Source organism: Bos grunniens, chromosome 1 (assembly GCF_055505025.1).
Source record: "Bos grunniens cultivar Pamir isolate PY7600 chromosome 1, Bosgru_T2T1.0, whole genome shotgun sequence".
Lineage (NCBI taxonomy): Eukaryota > Metazoa > Chordata > Mammalia > Artiodactyla > Bovidae > Bos > Bos grunniens.
The window spans coordinates 62,354,164-62,377,211 of record NC_141165.1 but is presented as its reverse complement, the minus strand read 5'-3'; the positions used below and the strand labels follow the sequence as shown (position 1 = coordinate 62,377,211).

At 40.2% G+C, this 23,048-nt stretch overlaps 1 protein-coding gene and 1 long non-coding RNA gene across 41 annotated transcripts in view; one reads left to right on the top strand and one right to left on the bottom strand.

The window, feature by feature from the left end:
• Positions 1 to 23,048, bottom strand: part of FNDC3B (fibronectin type III domain containing 3B) — a 361,710-nt gene that overhangs the window by 16,620 nt on the left and 322,042 nt on the right. For 38 of the 40 annotated variants that reach the window (XM_086394520.1, XM_086394600.1, XM_086394566.1 and 35 more), the window contains 2 exons: positions 14,031 to 14,243; positions 223 to 389 (listed from right to left, as the gene is read on the bottom strand). In XM_086394520.1, the coding sequence (XP_086250646.1) occupies positions 223 to 389; positions 14,031 to 14,243 (380 nt within the window). Of the gene's footprint in view, positions 1 to 222; positions 12,603 to 14,030; positions 14,244 to 23,048 lie in introns of those variants that run through there. The other 2 variants (XM_086394609.1, XM_086394610.1) reach the window with 1 other exon arrangement.
• Positions 1 to 23,048, top strand: part of LOC147379540 (uncharacterized) — a 133,412-nt gene that overhangs the window by 93,422 nt on the left and 16,942 nt on the right. The window lies entirely within an intron of this gene.

The window sequence follows — 23,048 nt, the reverse complement described above, 5'->3', positions numbered from 1 at the left end:
TGTACTCAAGAAAAGTCACACCAGTAAGCCATCTCCTCTAAGGCCTCTCATTCCCCCTGTAGAACCCATTTCCCAATCTTCTCTTTCGGAAAGCTCTTTTGATTCTATCTGGCTGATATGAGAAATATTAGGAGAGCATATTTAAGGTCAGAATCGAGCCTCCTATGCTAAATCCCAACATTTCCTCACAGAATAGCACACTGAAATACATGGTCCACAAACCTTTGATGGCGGGGGGGACACTCTTGGTTGTGCTGAAGGTGTAGGTTTCTGAGAAGGGTCCTTCCCCAGCCTCGCTGGCTGCCTGGATTCTGAAGGAGTAGCATGTGAATTCCGTCAGCCTCTGGACCTTATAGGTGTGGCTGGGTCCTCTGTAGATTGAAATAAACCTAGAGAAAGAAACAGCATCCATTAGCCACCTGAACTTTTATTAGTGACAAGAAATCAACTAGGATACAAAAGTGCAACAGATTAGGCCAACTTGATAAATGCTTTTCATACCCTCTGAATGATCGACCAGTTGCTATGTTGTAGTTGTTTAATATCTAATACATGTCTACATAAAAGAAAAACACACACATTGTGGTACTCCTACATTGGGTGCAGATATTTACAATTGTTAGGTCTTCCTCTTGGATTGATCCCCTGATCATCATGAAGTGTCCTTCCTTATCTCTTGTAATATTCTTTAAGGTCTATTTTGTCTGATATGAGGATTGCTACTCCAACTTTCTTTTGCTTCCCACTTGCATGGAATATATTTTTCCATCCTCTCACTTTCAGTCTGTATGTGTCTTGAGGTCTGAAGTGGGTTTCTTGTAGACAGCATATATATGGATCTTATTTTTGTATCCATTCAGCCAGCCTGTGTCTTTTGGTTGAAGCATTTAATTCATTTCCATTTTAAGTAATTATTGATATAAATGTTCCTATTGCCATTTCCTCAATTGTTTGGGGTTGATTTTGTAGATCTTTTTTCTTCTCTTGTATTTCTTGACTATATAAGTCCCTTTAACATTTGTTGTAAAGCTGGTTTGGTGGTACTGAATTCTCTTAACTTTTGCTTGTCTGAAAAGCTTTTTACTTCTCCATCAATTTTGAATGAGATCCTTGCTGGGTACAGTCATCTTGGTTGTAGAATTTTCCCTCTCAGTACTTTAAATATATCCTGCCATTGCCTTCTGGCCTGCAGAGTTTCTGCTGAAAGATCAGCTATTAAATATATGGGGTTTCCCTCGTATGTTACTTGTTGCTTCTCCCTTGCTGCTTTTAATAGTCTCTGTGTTTAGTCTTTGTTAGTTTGATTAGTATGTGTCTTGGTGTGTTTCTCCTTGGGTTTATCCTGTATGGACTCTTTGAGCCTCTTGGACTTGGTTGACTATTTCCTTTTCCATGTTGGGGAAATTTTCAACTATAATCTCTCATCAAAAAGTCTACAGATAGTGAGTGCTTGAGAGGGTGTGTGTGTGTGGTGGGGAGGGCGCTCTTGCACTGCTGGTGGGAATGTAAGTTGATGCGGCCACTGTGGAGGACGGTGTGGAGATTCCTTGAAGAACTAGGAATGGAGGTGCCATGTGGCCCCATGGGCCCACTCCTGGGCACATACCCTGAGGAAACCAAAACTGAAAAAGACACATGTATCCCATTGTCTGCAGCACTGTTTGCAATAGCTAGAACATGGAGGTGACTTGGATGTCCACTGACAGATGAATGGATGGAGAAGTTGTGGTGCATATACACTATGGAATATTACTCAGCCATAAAAAGGAACGTCTTTGAGTCAGTTCTAATGAGATGGATGAACCTAGAACCTATTATATAGAGTGAAGTAAGTCAGAAAGATAAAGATAAATGTCATATTCTAATGCATATATACAGAATCTAGAAAAATGGTACTGAAGACTTTATTTACAGGGCAGCAATAGACAAACAGACATACAGAATAAACTTATGGACATAGGGAGAGGGGAGGAGATGGTGAGATGTATGGAAAGAGTAACATGGAGACTTATATTACCATATGTAAAATAGATAGCCAATGGGAATTTGCTGTATGCCTCAGGAAACTCAAACAGGGGCTCTGTATCAACCTAGAGGGGTGGATGGGAAAGGAGATGGGAGGGAGATTCAAAAGGGAGGGGATATATGTATACCTATGGCTGATTCATGTTGAGGCTTGACCAAAAACAAAAAAATTCTGTAAAGCAATTATCCTTCAACAAAAAAAATAAAATAAAATAAATACAAATTTAAGAACATATAAAACTTATAATGAGATCCCTTTAATCATGGTATAGATTCTAGAAACATCAGTTCATGCTTTTACTTACTGATAAAAACAAATTTCAGATTTTTCATAAGGTAATACTATATAATCTGATATGTTAATTACCTTCTACTATGTACTAGGCAATGAAGTTAATGTTAACTGGGCACCTGAGAAATACCATGTCCTCTTTACCAGAATTTTCTAAATAACTGAGGTTTAACTAGAAAATCCTTTCAATTTTAGCCTTTATCTTCCCAAGAGCATTTCAAAGCCCCTTTCTCAAACTAGAAAGATGACATTTAGGACTACACATCTTTGAGGAAATCTGTAAAAAAGAACAATTTTGCTCAGAATCATCCATCAGGCTAATTAAAATAACAGAAAAACAGCACAGGTGAGCTGGACAGTTTAGACTGGCAGCTTATGGATCCTTCTCCCATCTGAATCAGGACTATTTTGTACTTTTCTGCTAAATAATTTTCCCATGACACAGGTATAGAAGGCATGAAAAAGAAACAGGCCTTACACTTTAAGTGTTTTCCCCAGGGTCTTAGAAAATTAAAAATTTCACAATGAAACTGATTGCTTAGAACTACAATATAACGTGACCACTTTTCTTTCTCTAGTTAAGTGTACACCTGTGGAAATAATGTAACTTCCCAAAGTTATCCAAGATCTTTAGTAGATTCGGAACCTGAATCTGCTGGCCTGAGACACTCTGAGAACTGCCGTGTGAGTTAATCCAATCACGATGCCTCGCTCCTACCCAGGCCAGTTGTCTCTCCCACTTCCAGTGCTTTGTCCCAGCACCTGGGGACAATGTTCTGTCTCCAAATCTTGCCCCAAGGCAGTCAGCGGAAATGTCTCTTACAGTGATTTGGCCTAAGGGTAGGCAGAATTTATGCATTCATTTAGCACACATTTCTTGAACATCTGTTGTGTGTCAAGCTGTGTATTCAAAGATTAATTAGACGTAATCCCTGTGAACTAGTTGGTCCGGTGTGTGGGCAGGGTTTTCTGACGGACAGCAGCAGCTTTTCCATGTGCTAGAGAACATTCCCTCCAGATGGATGGATGGACAGATACAGAGATTAAACAGCTTTTTTTTTTTTTTTTTTTTTTACAAAACCTGTCAGTTAATACTTATCTTAAAGTATCCACGCATTAACTAGCCTTTGCAGTGGAGTTCCTGGGCCCTAGTCATTTCACCTGTTTAATGTTCCTTCTGCTTTGCTGTGTAAGGAAGCACGTTTTACTGAAGAATGAACATTTTTAATTTCAGGAAGAGACAGAGTCCAGGCTGAAACCCACAAATACCATGGTAACCTACTTAGCGTACCTAACAACATCACTACCTTAATGAAGATACCCCTTGCTAATGCTAGAGGCAAACAGCTATTTATTAACTCAGCCTCACTCAGGCTAGAATCTGTAACTGGAGTAATTGCCCTTAATTATACCACAAAATGGAAGTCACAGTTTAAGAGGTAGAAGTGTTGCATCTTCACTATAAACTTGCAATGCAGCCTGGTTTTTAAAGGAGTTTGGAGAGGATGACTAGCAGCAGTACCGCTTCCCTGCCCATTCCTGGCTCTGAGGAGGGTATTTTCTTTTGAAATAAGTTCAATAAATCTACATAGGCAGCAGCACTCGCATTCACAAAGAAATTTACTGAAGCAGAGTCAGTACTCTAATTCTGTAGTATAATCTAAACTGAGCAAATGGCATATTTTCTAATATTTCAATTTTCAAATTCATCAAACTCTGCTAGTTTTAGAATAGCTATTTTGTTCCTTTTTCTTGTTTTGCTGGTGTACCACATCATTTTATTAATCTTTTAAAATTGCAGTTCAATTTAGAAAAAGCATGCGGAACAGGTAATGGAAATGAAAAACTTTACAATTTTGCCATTAGGGTGCTTGTTTGCATCGAGGGACAGACAGTGCAATGAAGCTAATGGCAGAACCTATCTCATGGAGCTGTTGTGAGGTTTAAATGGGTTACTACAAGGAGAGTGTCCATGATCTGGACAGGTAATAACCATGTAGTGTGTGTTACAGTCATTTTGTAATGCTGAGAAGACAGCTAACCCTGAGGTTACTTTCTTTCCTCCTGGGTGGAGGCTTAGCTGCATGGGGAGAGGATTCCCTGCACACACTGGTTGTTTACCCTCAACCCCCCAGACCAGTTAGTGAAGTGTGGGCAAGAGCACCTTCCTTACAAGGTGGCGGGATTCAGTGTGAATGCTCATGGAAGAGCCCCAGTCCCTACAGAGTAGGCCTCAAGTAAGTACCTGTTCATCCTAAGCTTTCTGTACATGCTGACAGTGACTTCTCTTTCAAACAATAAAGACCAACCAAAATAAAAGCACACGAGCCAACACACACAAAACAATCCCTCTTTCACCCCAATTCTGTATTTTCTATCACTCCAAGAGGCAGGAGAAGAAAGAACCTTCTTCAGAGCCAGTGATTTACAGCCAGTTGCATGGTGGCCTCTCTGGAAGGCTCCCTAGGTTAACACCCTGTGGCTAGAACCACTCAGAGAGATTAAAAATATTCATCAAATATTTGTTTTACCAAGACCAACTTATTTTTAAAATCCATTAATAAGTAAGCCAGAGGCCTTTGGTGATAGAATTAAACACGCTACACATCCCAAGACACAGTGATCGAACAGTGATCGAACTTTACAACAACCAAGGACTCAGAGTGAGGCTTTGCCGTGAAGAGGACAGCGGCCGTCCGGTTGTCCCGATGGCACCTCCCCGCCTTATGTTTAGAGTGTTCAGGCTCAGTGTTGGGATCCCACGTGTGCATGCACCACCAGCCCTGGAACGTGAGCCACAGCCAGAGGCCCTCTGTCGTCTAGAAGGACCTGATCCATATCATGTCACAAGGCACCACCCGAAGCCCTAGAAAAGAAGATCTCTGCCACGAGAAGAAATCATCGGGGAAGGGGGAGGACCTAGAGCAGCTGGAGTGCCGACCTCACCAGCAGGAGCTGCTGAAACCCTAAGACCTCAATCCTCTGACAAGGGATGCACTATGTGGGGAGCCCACGTCCCCCTGGGGCATACCTTGGTCTGCACTGCCCAGTGAAGACTGGGCCACCCTTCACTTCTCCTCCCGCTGCCCCCCCCCCCCCACTGTTGGTCTCAAGGGAAGGGGCAGGGGACTTGGACCCAGGAAGACTAGCCACGAGTCTCAGCCCTGCCCCTTACTGCCGAACCATTTGCCCCTGTTCATCTTATGTCTCCATCTGCAAAACAGGGACAGTATCCACCTAATAGGTTGTTTTGAGAGTCAACTGTGGAAATGTGGGTAAAAAGCTTAGCCCTGAGCCCTACAGTAAGAGTTAAACACAGGGAGCCCAGTGGCTCCAGATCCTGTACCATGAGTGTCACCAACCATCCCAGGCAGGGCAAGGTACCCTGAGGACCACTGTGGCTCTCAACTCCCACCACACAGGCTATTCTCCAGGTTGCTGGGGCTACTACCAGTTCCTGTCCCAGCAGGAAGAGGTCCATCTGAACTTGTGATGCTCGGCTGCATCTGTTACGGCTTGTGCTAGACATATAACATTCACCATCCCCCCGCCCCCCCAAATGGTAACCAGGGAGTTTGCATGAAATTTGCACTGCTTCTTATATCACATGAATGCTTCTGTGCTACAGAAACACAATGATATTATATACACACACACATATTTACATACATAACACGTGGCATGATTTCTAGAATGTAGTTCATGCTCAATAAAGTCACTGAGTAATTTTAGTATCAGTTCAGGCCACAGGGACCCCTGGTGATATCACAGCTCCTTAAAGGTCTTCCTGGAGCCCTGGGCTTACACTGGCAGTGCCTCTGAGAGGTCTTCTGCTCCACCTTCAACCCCCGATGCCCATGGCCATGTACCTTTGGAAGCATCAGTCCCATGACCTAGGGTTCCTGTGAAGGCCAAGTAAGAGGACTGATATGGATACACCTTGGGGCTCCACTGTGGTGCTCCCCCACTGGTGCAGGGGCTGAAGGCACAATGGGTAATAACAAGCTTTGTAGACAGACGAGTTTGAGTTCAACAGCCTGATGATCTTCACCAATGTAAGCCAAGTAAACGGTTTTCTCCTGTGTAAAATGGGTACTACAGTAGTGCCGACCCCCTCAGAGGGTTGTTATGAGAATTAAATGGGAAAATGCAGAGAGAACTCATTACAAATTGCCTAGCACCTGTGAGTGCTTGATAAATATTAGTGGTTATTGTTTATAATACTATTAATAACAAAGCAGCAAGGTTCATGGATGATTTACCTCCTTTCTCAACACTGGAGAAGTCTGGAGGGCACCCCCCTCACCCACATCCCTTAGGCTTCCTGGAGCTGGTGGGAAAACTGCATGTAAATACCATCCACGCTGTCCTGGGGAAGCCAGGCTGAGAATCGCTGATGAAAACAGTTGAAAACGGAGCAGCAGATGCTACAGAAATGCTGGCCATTCATGGAAATTTGGGCATTTTTACTTAGGGAAAGGAAAAACAAAGAAATGCTCTCATGTACTAAAACAGATAATTACTTGGAAGGGGAAACATAAACATGGCAGGTTTGGTGGGTCACTGGGAGTTTATGGTTTAAATAAATTCTTTATGGCTCTGCCCCCAACTGGCTTCAGCTTTGACTATAATGTTTTCTTCAAGCTAAACACTCTGATGACCACACATACACATGGGTTTCAATGCTGGTAATTTAGCACTGATTGAAAAAAAATTTTTACATATTTAAAAATACAGAATGAATATGCCTCTATTCTGCTTGCCTGAGTACTCCATGGTAGATATGAAGAGGTACAAAGACCTTGGCCACAATGCAGAGCCCATTACCATCATGATGAACAAGTCAAAACTCTCCAGTCTGCTTCTAGACACTCGGGATAACAACTGTCTTATTCACCTCTCATGAATTTGGAATTTGAGATCCAAATGAAAGGACCAAGAAAATTATATGATTTGTTATTAAATAAATATTATGAAGGCAAAACAACAGATTTTTGACATTTTCAAAGAATTCTTTCAACCTCAGCATTTTAGACTTTAATATTGCAAAAGATGACTTTTTTGCACCAAAGTGCAACTGACAGAAAAAATTCAGACATATTACATTTTTATGTGCTTATTTTAAATCATTTCAGAGGAAAATGATATACAAATAATTTAATTTTAAAATCTGTTTCCTTAAAACAGTTTTGTTTAAAAAAATCCAAGAATTCTCTGGATGGCATATAACAAGTTCATAGTAAAAACCAGGTAATCCTGAGGTTTCTGTGTTTACTTTCTTGTTGCTATCAGTACACTGAAAGCTAACAGCAGCCCATTAATATGAACTCAAAATGATCTAACCTGCTGACCCAAAATGGCCTGTGGTCCACAAATGACTGCAAATGGCAATTTCGAAATATCACAAGTTAACAGCTGCTGGTAAGCTCAATGCAGCTATATTTCTTAGCAATGCCATGTCATTACCTTCATTTTTTCTTAATTTCTCTGGGTTGTGTGTGTGTGTGCATTCCCTACATTACTGAGGTTATCTTCGGGATGGAGGATGTTCAAAATAGGAATGAATAGCATGTGCCCTCACTCCACCAAGAACAGAGTCCCGCCATTTCTATGCAGAAGCAGGTGGCACCAAGTAGGGGCATCTGAGGCAAGGAAGGTTCTTTCCCTAAACTGGTTCTTATGTTGCTGAGAGTACCAGTTTGGAGACTGAACACTCAAGTGCCAAGAGTGATCTCCAAAAGACCATGAGGAAAGGCGTTAATTTCCTAACCCCATGTTCCCAGCTCCACACGGACCTTTTGGCTTATGAGTAACCAGACTGCAATACATTTGGTTATGCTTCTTTTCTAAGAAATAAAATGTCACTATAGCTACTGAAGAAATTCTGTACATAGAATAAGATTCCTGTTTTCATCTTTTTTTTTGTCCACACTGCATTTGATATATATCAAAAAAGAAATTTACTTATACTCAAAGCAAGGATGACTAGAATCTCTAAGGACCACCTGAGAACTTTGCAACTCTATTCTTTTACTTTGCTTTCTAATATGTGCAGGGAATCTCATCTTCAAGCGTATTCTCAGTCTTCCAGATTTTTATTAATCTACTTTTATTTTAGTGGCCTTGCCTCAATCTTATCTCATTTAGGAAAAACTGGAATGGAAAATGCAATCTACTTCCACTCTGGTACTTATTTTTTAAATAGAAATTCGATTCTTAAATAGAAGAAAAAAATGTAGTCTGAATTCTACTTCTGGTGCAAGTAAGATCTCAAATAGTTCATTTATTACCTGTCACCTCAGGCTGTGCTTAGAACACTGAAACAAAATAAACTAGTAATACTTTACATTTTGCATGATGAATTTTTATGCTCCCTTTTAAAGAAATAAAAATTCTTTTTCCCCCCCATCAGTCAGGGACTGAAGACAGGTATCACTAGCTTCATTTTGTAAATGGAGAAACTGAGGCAAAAAGAAGTTAAGGGACATGCCTCTAGTCATTTAGAAATTCAGTAACGGATGTGGGATTACAACAGAGAATTGACATCCCTGTCCAGAACTACAACTGCCTTCCGGTGATTGAGGGTTATAAAAATGCCATTTACCCAGCAAGGATGGTCATGTGAATTGGAGACTGATCCAGAGAAGCAAAAGGAAATGAACACCAAGGGTCTTTTGTAGGCCCTGAGTTAGTTAACATCTATTTCATTTAATTCAACAATATTCTCTGAGAAATACAAGCAGGAGTTTGTTCTATAATAGGCGTGTGCTCACTCCTGGAGTGCTCATATACTGTGGCCACTTTTATTTGTTGCTCAGTGTGTATTTTTTTACGGTTTCTTCATGCAGGTTACTTTTTGTCCCTCTCTAACAGTGAACTGGCAGTTATACTGCACACATTACAAGCCCCCGCCGCCAATTTTGCTGGCTAAAGGGAAAAAGTGTCATGGGCACAAGGGCTGATTTAAATGGAGAGCAAGCGGCAATTATCCAGTTCTGTTAGAGCCCTCTCCCCAATCCCCACTTGGCTGGAGCCTTGCTTTAAAATACATTGGCTGTCTGAGTAACCTGAACAACAGATTAACCATAAATGCATTCCTGGAACTTAAGTTCCTCTTGCCTCAGTGCTGTGTACAATTATCAGGAACAGGGTCCCACAGGGTCAGGATGAGAGTCAGCATCAACTCAAATTCTGTTAGGGCAGCATCAACATTTTGTTTCAGTAACACAGACAGATGCAGCTTCAAAATCATCATTACAACATTATACTCTTAAAATGCATGAGCTGATCTTGTTATTCTAATCCCTGTATTAGGTTAATGCAGTATTATGAAAATGTTTACTTTTGGATATATGTTTTTCTTGCATATAAAGGAAACAAAGACATTTGGATCTGTGCTAGATCTGTTAAGAATAACAGAATTAATCACTCTATAGCCAAACTAACATAATTTTTGTTTTTCTGCTGAAATTAAATAAAATCTCTTGTGCTATCTGCTTGTTTTTTCACATTTATTTATTTCCTCAGCAAGATAAGCTCCTTATAGGCAGGCTACATACCTCACAAGACCTAGCACGCTGTAGTAATTTAAAAAAAAGTTGATGATTGAGTGATCATAATCTAAGTGCTAGGGATAAACTTAGTCCTGCTTTGAGGCTGCTGCATAAATATATAATCAGTGATCTTGGACTGGGAACCTTGTGGGTCAAAATCTTGAATATGTGGGAAACAAATATCTTGTTCAAGGGGAAAACTTTCCACACAGCAAGTCCCAGTGAGCCGGATGAATTCTAGGTGGACTTACCTTGAAGCAAGGATTTGGGCAAGGTGCCCTACTGGTTTCCTTTTATTTACATGGAGTAGTAGTGAAAGTCTCTCAGTCGTGTCTGACTCTTTGTGACCCCATCGACTACATACAGTCCATGGAATTCTCCAGGCCAGAACACTGGAGTGTGTAGCCATTCCACCTTGTCCAGGGGATCTTCCCAAACCAGAGATCGAACCCAGGTCTCCCGCATTGCAGGTGATTCTTTACCAGCTGAGCCACCAAGGAAACCCTTATTTACATGAAGCAGCCCAAAGTTTAAAAAAAAAAAAAAAATCCAGTGTAAAAGTACCAGAATAGAATGCCATTTACATGAAGATCCAGGACATTCTGTTTCCTGAAGATTATAGCTTTGGTTTCCACCCAATCCTGAATCCTTATCGCTGGTCTCCATCCTGAGGCTCTCCGGTGTGAGGTTATATGGATTGATACTCTTTTAAGACTCATCCAACCTGTTACCTTCCGAATAAGCCCTCTCTGTTCAATTTCCGGCCTAAAGCATATGCCATTCTCCTACCTTCCCTCAACACTCTGTGCTTATGTCAGTCTTTCAGCCTTTCACACTATGATCTGCCATCTCTTCTACCTATGCCCACCAGACTCATCTATTCAAGAAGTAAACAATGCTGATAAGTGCCTCCCACTTTGCAGGTGCTCAATAAATAGTAGTGCCTTTTTGAGGGTTTGAAAATACACTTTTGGCCAAACAGTATACTTAGAAATCTCTGGGCCATGTCAGATTTTTTTGATTGTGAGCTCTATAAATTAAACATAATAAACCAGCACATCATAGATGCAAAACCTTAGGGGTTTTGGCCATTAAGTGGTCACTCTTAAGGAATGTTAGTATCTTTCTTCCTCTATATCAAAAGTAGAAGCTAAAATATGAAGAAAAAAAGAGAACACCCTCTAATCATTTACAAAAGACACTTTTTTGAATAGGATTTAGCTCACAAAGAATCTACAGAGATTCACGGCTTTAAGGTGAAAAAGGTGGGAGTTTTTCTGGACTAGAGTTCAGCTTCTAGTTCAACTCCTTTATTTTATGGATATGGAAAACTTGGGAGCAAGAGTTTAGCAGCTGAAATCAACTCAACTCTAATCTGACAATTACCAAGCACGGCGTTATGCATTTTCATTGTTCTGCTGCTGCTTCATGTTTAAAGACTCAGATTACTTGCATTGGCTGCCAAGGACAGTGGTAAAACTCAGACACTGTGGCACTCCTTCCAAATGCCCATAGTGACCGGTGAGCCAGGCAAACATGGGAAAAGAAATATTTTGAGAGCTGACAGCTAAGTAAGTACACGAACACCACAGACTCTGATTCTCACCTTGGCCACAGAAGGATATATGATATTTTGCCACATCTATAACAGAAACTAATTGGTGGTTAATGAAATCAGTACACTGCTAAAGAATGTGAACACTTTTCCCAAAAGCCACAACTAGAAACCACTCTAGCAACCACAATTTCAATTAAAAAGACAGCTGTCATTTTGGAAGAAAATGCTGTTCCTTTCACTGGATAGGCCAAGTTTTAAAGAACTTCAAGGGGAGCAGAATTGACAAAGACCTAAGCACAACTATTATGATCTATCCAATGCCAAGTGTTTCTCCCTAATCTTCAGGAGTCAAGAGTCAAAGTCAAAGGCTTGGATTCATGGGACCATTCACGACAACAGTTCAGTTTCAAAACAGTGAAGAAGGTCATCTTCAAACTCAAATTAGGCCATGTTCACCCTTTTAAATCACAGGAAAATAATTCCACAAATAGAATGAGAATTTATTACGTTCTCTATCCCCATCACTTTGATAACTTCTCAGAATACTGACAAATCTAATTTAGAAAAAGATAAATCTGGACTCTAGCTCATAAAACTAAGAAAAATACTATTCCTAATGGTGAGTTTTCTTAAACTGCCATTTAAATTTAGGCAAGTCATTTATTTAACAAGCCAGGTTTTTCCCTTTTTTTATGAGGGAAGAGCATGGACTGATTACAAGGGTTTGCACTCTTTCCTGTCTGACATATCCAGATGTCTCACAACAGCGTTCTTCTTTGGACCAGCATTCACAGAACCTCTGTTCTAAGCCTCTGTACGGTTCTCTGCACGAGGCGCCTCAGGTCACTGCCTTGCATAGGACAGTGCAGAGCTGTCAATCTCCCCATATTCTTGGAGGTAACAGTAGAGGCAGCTGCGCAGGGAGGTCATGAGGTGCTGGCTCAGATCCCAATTCTGCCACCAGCTTCAACAATGATTCGGAATTTTGCTGTTTTTCTAAATAGTACAACTAGGAGGTATTCTCTAAGGAAGGTTCTCAGGACCACCAGTGTAAGCCAAAAGCCCAGGAAAAAAAGACCCATTTACAAATGTCCCCAAATGCCAGCTCAATATATTTATCATGATTTCTGTTAGTCCATAGTTTCTGTTCTTGCCAGTAAGGTTGAGGAGTCTCCTGCCAATAAAATAATAAGCCCGTGAAAAATGCAGCCAAAAGCACATGGCATGGTAAGATGAATGATCTTGTCTGCAAATGAATATGAATTTGATCTCTAATGAATCTCCCCAGAAGAAGCCTTACTTTTTCTGTTCTTTCTATACTAGGACTCATTTCCTAAAGGATGATCACTTTTTGTTCTAAGTCAAACTATTTTGTTTTCTAGGTCTTTCAATGTCAAGTTCAAATGTGACCTGTTTCTCAAAGCTGTTCCTGTTCTTTGCAACCAAAGGGTCTCTGCACTTTATTCCCTATGTCTGCCCCCTTCAAACTCCCAGAGCACTTTTCTCCAATTCTGCTAGTGTTCTATGACGACGTGTAGGTTGATATCATGCTCCTGGAGACAAGGCAGGGCCTTCCTCTTGTTCCTGGTCTCCACTGAAGGCCCACCTTGCAACAGTGCCTTCCACACAGCGGACTCCACTGAGCGGACCTGAATCGAAGGGCCAGTGCAGAGCAGAGATGGAGGTTGGAAGGGGTCTTAAAGAACCAGGTCCCCACATGAAAGAGCAGGGTACCAGGATGCACTAAGGGGAAATGACAGAAACACTTCCACATACCCTGATTTTTGCTTCGGCAGGTGTGTGCAGGAAGGGGCAGCATGTCTACCCCAAAAGGCTGTCTTGGTTTTATGGTGATTTCCCACCTCCTTCAAGCTGAGACTCTTGTTTGAACTTTTGGTACCAGAACTTTCTGTCATTAACTTTTGCTCCACAACTGAATTATTCCTAAATACAGGTCAGCTGCCCATCTTCTGATCGGCCATTCTCAGAGGAAATGAAGTTAGGTTAAATAAATACTATGTGAAAGGCTGGATTTGATTTCTGTCACCAAGAGTGTTTCCTGAGTATGGAATCTTATAAAGAATCTCCTATTTGCTCTAGTTAATTTGATATTATGTTGCACTGCCCATAGTTACAGAGCACAGTCCCCATCTGTACATCACCACAGCTATTTCAGACTGGTAAACATGTTTGTCCTGATGGTTACTGAATATTTAAAAGAGGTTAACATCCCTTCCTGAGTCTTATTTCCCTCTGCACTCATGACTAATCTAACACTATTACACAGCAGGGACTTGAATTTGACCATTTTCCTTTCAGAGAATTTATCTCCATTTTTCTGGCTTTATGAAAGGAAAAAACAAACAAACAAACATTTGTTTATCATCTATAGGGAAATCAGGATCATTAGATTCTTAATTTAGAAAATTCCAAAAGGAGGATACAACTTTTATACTCAAACTTAATACTCAAGTGCAGGACCCAAATACCAGGAATCCTTTCAATAAGGATGAGGAGTGTTTCGGAGGCCAGAAGAACTGGGAAGACTTCATCCCATAAGCCAAAGTCATGGAGATTTCGGATGAACCCCTAGGCCCCTCACCTCTTGTTTCTGTCCTCCAGCTGCAGCGTGTACACCATGTCATCAGCAGCGTGCATCTTGGCGTTACTGTCTCCCCATTTCAGCTTCAGGCTCTGAGGCCCCGCAGCAGCACATTCAAGCCTAGGAGGCAAGGGTGGTAACGGCCGAGTTTTTGCTTTAATGAACTGACTAAATGGTCCAGCTCCAATTTCATTTATGGCCTGAATTCTGATCCTGAAAAAAGAAAACAAATCACAAACACAGGCTTAAGAACCAGTGATTCCTCATTTGAAATCAACATTGTATGTCATATTTCTTACTTGCTCCTATAAAGTAGTATCATGGAATAAAGGAAAACCAGTTAAAATAATCAACACAAACAGTAATGGGCAGCTTGGAAGACACATTATCTTTTCCATTCCTAAACCAACAGCCCAAAACAGCACATTTTCAAGATAGTTCTTTAATTAAAAAAAAAAAAGACCCTTGTTCAAGGGAACGTATACTAAAGACTTTCATATTTTATTCTGGCCACCCTTTAGCTGCCTCATCAGTTTTGGAAGTAAACAAGCTATAAACAATAAATGAAATTATAAGTGAAAGAGGAGAACAAGAGAATCTTCTTCAGATTTTGACAAAAAGGACAACAGCTCTTTGATAGTGCATTTTTCCTCCTCTGTCTCCAGCCTCACCCAACAATCTCTGCTAGTCTCTAACCAACATCAAGTGTGCAGACACTGCTGGTAACAGAGTGTCATTCAGAAGTGTAGAAATCTAACCGGATGCTTACTGTGTGCAGTGTTATGGGTAATAAAGACACATTAACACTGCTCTCATGGTCAAGGAACTGAAAGTCAAACAAAGTGTGTCTCCCCAGGTGGTTCAGTGGTAAAGAATCTGCCTGTCAATGCAAGAAGATGCAGGAGATGTGGGTTTGATCCCTGGGTTGGGAAGATCCCCTGGAGGAGGCCATGGCAACCCATACTAGTATTCTTCTCTGGAGAATCCCATGGACAGAAGAGCCTGGTGGACTACAGTTCACAGGGTTGCAAAGAGTTGGACATGACTGAGCATGCATGCATATATAATACAATATCCCATCATCATTCCCATTTTTCTTATTCTTCTACTTGCTTACTGATTAACTGAAAAATTTCTCCAAGGTCATCAGACAACACATTGATGGCACTGCCCCATCTTTCTTCATCCTCTACACCCCTTGCTGCAGTAAGTACACGTTACTGAAGCTTGTCTCCTCCTGGCACTGGGGAGCCTACAGATGCCTGCAGAGGCCTTCCTCCTCTACTTCTCAGAGTAAAGGTCTCAAACAAGCCCCCAACCCAATCTCTCTGCTCTTCCTCTCCCGTAAATGGACAGTCCTCTCAATAACCTCAGCCTCTCCACAGCGTCATCCACATAAGACCTTTCTCAGATCTGCCTCTCCTCTATCTCTTCATGCCTCATTACTAGGCCTCCAGTGGAAACTTCCACCCAGAGCCCTTGCTAGGTACACACGCATTTTATTCAGCTGAACCGGCAGTGTGGTATCCCTAGATCTAAAAGTTTCAACATTTAAACCTGATGTGAGTTTGAAACAGTGTTTCAAAACCCATGATAGTAAAAAATACAGTCAAAGAGAAATTTTCAGGAAACAGATCAGTTTAAAATATTCTTATAATTTAGTTTTATGTACATCTGTCTCACAGCAATTACTGCTTATGTTTAAATAGAAAATATCATTACATATTACAATACCTAAATCCATCATATGACTGCAAATGAACCTTAATTCTTCAAATTTAAAATTACATAAATTCAGCAAGTCAATTTAATAATGCCTGCAAATTGTTAAGAAGAAAAAAAATAGATTGGTTCCAGGTGAGATGGAGTAAGCACACACCACCCTTTCTCTCCCACTGAACGGAGCTATTAAACCTGGACAAAATAAATAAAGCAGCCATCTAAGAAGAGCAAAAAGGAAATAGCAGCTAAGGATTTGGGGAAGAAGTCAAGCTATCACCAAACCAGCAGTGAATTTACCATTTTCCCCCCTCCATCATCTCCTGGCTTGGACTCAATATAGCCTAAAATCCAGGGAATTCCTTTTTTTTTTTTCTTTTCTTTTCTACATTGTCTTATTCCTCAGCCCTTAGCCTATTCCATCAATTAACAGCCTAAAGAAGAAAAACCACATGATCACATCCACTGATACAGAAAAAGCATTTAATGAAATCCAACATATATTTATAATAAAAATTCTCAGCAAACTAGGTATAGAAGGAAACTTTCTCAACCTGAAAGGGGAACTTACAGAAATACCTACAGCCAACATTACACTTAATGGTCAAAGACTAACTGGAAGATCAGAACAAAGCAAAGATGTCTGCTTTCACCACTCCTATTTAACATTAGGCACAAGATCCAGTTGGTGGGGGTGGGGTGGGCGAAAAGATAGAGATGATAAATAAACGTCAAGACACAGCTGGGACTACTTAAGACCACCTAAATAGAGGCATACTGTGGTCATGAATTGGAAAACTACATAGAAAAATGGTCAATTTTCCCAAAACTGATCTATAGATACAATGTAACTGTAATAAAATTCCAGCAGGATTCTCCTTAGTTGATACAGATAAGTTGATTCTAAAATTACATGGCAAGGCAAAGGAACTGAAAAATATTGCTAACACAAATCTGAAAAATAATAAAGTTGGAAGAATCATACTATCTGATTTAGGACTTACTATAAAGTTTACTATAAAGGATCAAGATAGTGTGATATCAGACAGACACAAACCAACAGAAACAGACCAGCACAAATATGGCCAATTGATTTCCAACAAATTTGCAAAATTAATTCAGTGAAGAAAGAACTGTCTTAACAACCGATATTGGAACAACTGGATATCAAAACCAAAACTAAATCTCAATGTAAATTTCATTCAAAAGTTAACTCAGAATGGATCATAGATCCTAACAATAGAATGCAAAATATAAAACACTTAAGAAGAAAACAGGAGGAAATATGTGCTACCTAGAATTAAAGAATTTTTAGATTTGATGTGAAAAGCATGCATCCAGAATGCATCGAAGACCTTTCAAAACTTGGCAACAAAACTAAAAAATGGACAAGAGACTGGAACAAACACTCCACTGAAGAGGACATACATGTGGCAAATAGGCACACAAAAATACGTTTAACACCATTAGCCATTAGGAAAATGCAAATTAGACAACAATGAGATGCTACTATCTTTCCCTAATAACGTGGATAAAATTTAAAAATGCTTAATACCATTCTCGCAAGTATAAGTAACAGCTGAAACTCCCATATTTTGCTGCTGAGAATGCAAAATGGTATACAGTAACACTGGAAAACAGTTTGCTTAGAAAGTTTCTTATAAACTTTAGCATACATTTATCATATAATCCAGCAATCACACTTCTTGGGCTGTACTCTAGAGAAATTAAAACATTTATGTTCACATAAAAACCTGCACATAAATGTTTATACCAGATCTGTTCATAATCACCCAAAACTGAATGAATATCTGTATCAGTTTGGAATGTAGCCAACACTTATCTCTGATAAAGTATAGCTAAAATTCTATCACAAAGAGCCTCCTCAGATTCTATTAATCTAGGGCTTCATCAGGTCTCTCTTAGGTAATGCAATGTGAGTCTCTCGACATAACATTCAGTTCAATTACTCAGTTGGGTCCTACTCTTTGAGACCCTATAGACTACAGCACACCAGGGTTCCCTGTTCATCACCAAACCCTGGAGCTTGCTCAAACTCATGTCCATTGAGTCAGTGATGCCATCCAACCATCTCATCCTCTGTCGTCCCCTTCTCCTGCCTTCAATGTTCCCAGCATCAGGGTCTTTTCCAATGAGTCAGTTCTTTGCATCAAGTGGCCAAAGAATTGGAGTTTCAGCTTCAACATCAGTCCTTCCAATGAATATTCAGGACTGATTTCCTTTAGGATGGACTGGTTTGATCTCCCTGCAGTCCAAGGTACTCTCAAGAGTCTTTTCCAACACCACAGTTCAAAAGCATCAATTCTTTGGCACTCAGCTTTCTTTATAGTCCAATTCTCACATCCATACATGACTACTGAAAAACCATATTAATATGTTGCCTAGGTTGATCATAGCTTTTCTTCCAAGGAGCAAGAGTCTTTTAATTTCATGGCTGTAGTCACCATCTGCAGTGATTTTGCAGCCCAAGAAAATAAAGTCTATCTCTGTTTCCATTGTTTCCCCATCTATTTGCCATGAAGTAATAGGACCAGATGCCATGATCTTAGTTTTCTGAAGTGCTGAGTTTTAAGCCAACTTTTTCACTCTCCTCTTTCACTTTCATCAAGAGGCTCTTTAGTTCCTCTTTATTTTCTGCCATACAGGTGGTGTCATCTGTATATCTGAGGTTATTGATATTTCTCCCTGCAATCTTGATTCTAGCTTGTGCTTCATCCAGCCCAGCATTTTGCAAGTGTACTCTGTGTAAAAGTTAAATAAGCAGGGTGAAAGATACTGCCTTGATGTACTCCTTTCCCAATTTGGAGCCAGTCTGTTGTTCCATGTCTGGTTCTAACTGTTGCTTCTTGACCTGTATACAGATTTCTCAGGAGGCAGGTAAAGTGGTCTAGTCTTCCCACATCTTTAAGAATTTTCCATAGTTTGTTGTGATCCACCCAGTCAAAGGCTTTGGTGTAGATAATAAAGCAAAAGTAGATGTTTTGCTAGAATTCTCTTGCTTTATCTATGATCCAACAGATGTTGGGAATTTGATCTCTGGTTCTTCTGCCTTTTCTAAATCCAGCCTGAACATATGGAAGTTCTTGGTCACATACTGTTGAAGCCTTGCTTGGAGAATTTTGAGCATTACTTTGCTAGTGTGTGAGAGAGTGCAATTGTGCTGTAGTTTGAACATTCTTTGGCATTGCCTTTCTTTGGGATTGGAATGAAAAGTGATCTTTTCCAGTCCTGTGGCCACTGCTGAGTTTTCCAAATTTGCTGGCATATTGCAACACAGTATTGAAAGACTACAATAAACTCTTCTTTGCTTCCCAACATGAGTCTTGTAAAATAGCTGTATGGTATTAACGTAAGAGTTTTTTCCCTATTATTTGAAAAGAAAGAAATTTTTCTGCAACTAGAGAGGAAAAGTCTTTCTAAAAAGATAGTCATCATGGTGGTAGAAATTATTCCTTTTTTCCCTATTGAGGAAAAGGGAATTAAGCTAGATCTTTAAGTTTCAGTCTTTTTCCAATGGTAAACAAATCTCCTCACCTACATGGTTTGTATGAATGTCTTTCTACTGTCCAGTGTGCTATTCCTTCCCTTTATTCTGTGCAAAGGTATTCCTAGAGCCCAGAGACCAAGATGCTTCCTTCCATCTGCTTGCCTGTAGTCCTCCAGAGCCAAGCGCACCTTGTATTCAAGGTGATCCTACTGCTTTGCTCCATGCAGCCACAACAGCCCTTAGCTACATCAGTAAGTAAAAGAAAGTGAGGTATAATGGGGTGCTTAAGATTGCTGTTCTGCCCAAGACAAAAACTGAGAGGAGATTTCAATCATGTAAAAGAATTAAAAAATAGTTTATAACACACAAGTATCAAGACATAGAAAGAAATGTAGGTTTAATATTTAATTTCTTTTGTAAATTCATTTTCTTTGCAAGGCCCCCACAGTATTTTGGTAGGTAGTGGGCTTCTTATATCTGTAGCTCTCTGGCTCTCAGAACTTTTAACTCAGATGTATTTGGTAAACGTATTGAATATTAGCCATAAATATTCCCACCCACCCACCCCAAGAATAAGAATGTTATGATAGCATTTTAACTCTCTTGAGCAGTGAAGCCTCTCTGGCTACTCTGTTAATCACTTTGGTGACTGCAGGGAAATTATCTAACACCTGTAAAGTAACAGTTTCCTTCTCTATAAAATGGGAGTGATAATATATTTGCTGCATTTACAAAGAGGATTACTTATTTAAGATAAGCAATGTGGAAAGCATTTTTCTATTTTTTAACTTTTTATACTTCGCCATTCAAACAAAAAAGGAATCCAGGTGGCCAAAAGCTCTCTGGTAAACTTTAAAGTGCTAATTTATGGAGTTATTATTTTTATGACTTCCTTTCAGACCGTATTCCTCCCCAACAATGAAGAAAAAGTGCGGGGCGTCCACACGAGAGGCACTGCACTGGGCATGTGAAAGCCATGTCTGCATTTTAGTTGTATTACTACCACCACTGCACTTGAGGAATGTGCTGATACCATCTGTTTCTCCTTTCTCTAAATTATTGTCAAGGACCCAACAACAGCTAAAAGGACTGCCTTCTTTTTAAACCGTCCTCAGAAGGTGAGGTAGCAGCCTGGGAATGGGTGAAATGTTAACAAAAACCTCTGCAACAACAAGCCTGAGGACTTGCTCTGTTCAAGGGTCTGTGCTATGGAGTCAGTTGTCCCTTGGTACCCGTGGAGGGCTGGTCTCAGGACCCCCAGGGTTACTAAAATCCATGATGCTCAAGTCCCATGTATAAAATGGCACAGTTCAGTTGGCCTTCCAGACCACAGATGTGGTGAGATGGCTGTTTCTCTTGCTTTTAGAGATGAGGAAACTTCAGTTAAATAACTTAAATGATACAGTAGCTAGTAGGTGCTGAAGTCTAGATTTGATATGTGCAATACTATCACTAATTTCTACCCTGACCCTTTGTCTATTTCACAACTGCAGAAACTGCAGCCAGCTAGGTTCAGTCATTTGCACTAATCCTCACAGCAGATACAGGTCAGATCTGGGTGTGAAGCTGGTCTTTCTAGACTCAAAGTCTTCATGTATTAACACACCGTTCCCTCCAGGTATATCCTGAACCAAACACAGCTTCTTCCAACCAAAAGATAATTTTAATTCGAACCACACTTTCAATTCAACAACAACTGCCTTTTGCCAATGAAATAGACATTTAGAACAGTCAAATTTCCTTTCACATTATTAAAACTTTTGGCCTTGGAATGAACTGTGTGTGTGTGCTAAGTTGCTCCAGTCGTGTCAGACTCTTTGCGACCCTATGGACTGCAGGCTCCTCTGTCCATGGGATTCTCCAGGCAAGAATACTGGAGTAGGTTGCCATGACCTCCCCCAGGAGATCTTCCTGACCCAGGGATCAAACCCATGTTTCTTATGCCTCCTGCACTGGCAGTGCGTTCTTCACCATTAGTGCTCCGAGGTGGCTCAGGTGGTAAAGTATCTGCTTACAATGCGGGAAACTTGGGTTTGATCCCTGGGTCAGGAAGAACCACTGGAGAAGGGAACGGCAACCCACTGCAGTATTCTTGCCTGGGAAATCCCATGGACAAAGAAGCCTGGTGGGCTACAATCCATGGGGTCACAGAGAGTCAGACACAACTGAGCAACTAATATACATACATGCAGCACCACCGAACTACCTGGATTTTAAAATATTTGCTTCAATTTATTCAAGCAAGAAAATCTGTTTCAGTAAAAATGCATGCAAAACATTTTCCCCTGTGGCTGATGCACTGACCTAATATTAATTAAAGTGACACTCAAAACTGAAACAGAACTGAGGACTTGATCAAATGAAGCCATGTCTTCTTGCAATTGGTAAAAATATTAAAAACTCTGACTCTAGAAGGCTGAGAAAACTGAACAAGGACTAAGGAAGCTAATATTTCTGGTGTTTTGTGATGAAAATGCAGTGTATGAAAATAATTTCCTAATTCCAGTGACAACTCACCTAGGACAGATGGAACCAAATACTATCTTGAGGAACAATTCTAAGAATTAACCTCAGAAAAAACTGATTTTCAAGTTCTATTAAATTAATTAGTCTATCCCAAACCTAAACTTGACATGTTCTCTCTTTCTCACTGAATTAAATGTTAATCTTGACATTTAGATAGGATCTATAGCTTCCCCCCGCCCCAAACATGCAATGTATGTCAGTTTCTAAAATCTTAAGCTCTGCAAAGTTAAGTACAAGGGAAATGGAAGTTTTCTTTCCAATGCAGGAAAGTCATTTAACTCGGCCATCTGAATTGATGTGAAAAATCTCTTCAAGTGTCTGGGAGTTTGCAATATCCATCAGTATACTGATAATACTGATTCAATAAATCAAATTAAGAAGTATATTCTTTATAAATTTTGACTGGACTTTCATTATTAAAATATCTGCTACTTTTAGATCTCAAATACATTACTGCTTCAGAAGATCACAGCGTAATATGATGCATTTTATACACACACACTCTTTCTCTCTCAAGTGGCATTACATTATGTCAAAAGAAGAATGACTTTGAAAACTGGAGAAGGTGACTTCTCAGGCAGCCATCCTAGTTCTCAGGACGTGTTGAGAGTAGGGAGGGGGGACAGTGAAGACGGCACCCCTCTTCCTCCATTGAAGAGTTATGGGTAAGAGAGGCCTAAGAAGCAAAAGATAGGCTTTGTATGCTACCCCGCCCCACCAGTCTACTACCTAATAATCTAACTAAGAAGAGAAAAATATTAGAGAGTAGACCTCTGAGGAAATATTAAATAGTAGCTTAAATACAGGAAACCTCTTTAGGAAAAAGATGGGTTCAGAGTAAAGTTATTTGGAGAAGGTTCCCGGGAAGGGTAACCTCTGCTGGCTCAGTCATTCCTCCCTTCAACCTATTCTCCTTCTGATAGCGCCTTGGATACCAGGCACTTAGAGTTGTTTTTTTCATGTCCTGCCTTTGTAGGAAAGAAATCTTAAATGTCTCCCATGGCTTGAAGGACAATGCCAGATTTCCACACCATTTCTACCTGTAATCAGGTCATAACCCACCTGCCAGCTCATTTGTTCCCTTCCAAACATTAGCAACAGAAAATTTATTGAGAGCTTATGTGTCAGGTCCTTCACAAGGTACCTGAAGTCTAAACAATAACCCTATCAGGTAGTTAAAGTAATCATCCCCATTTTATAGATCAGAACATTGAGATACAAAGAGCTTGAAGAGATACAAAGAGCTTGAAGAGATACAAAGAGCT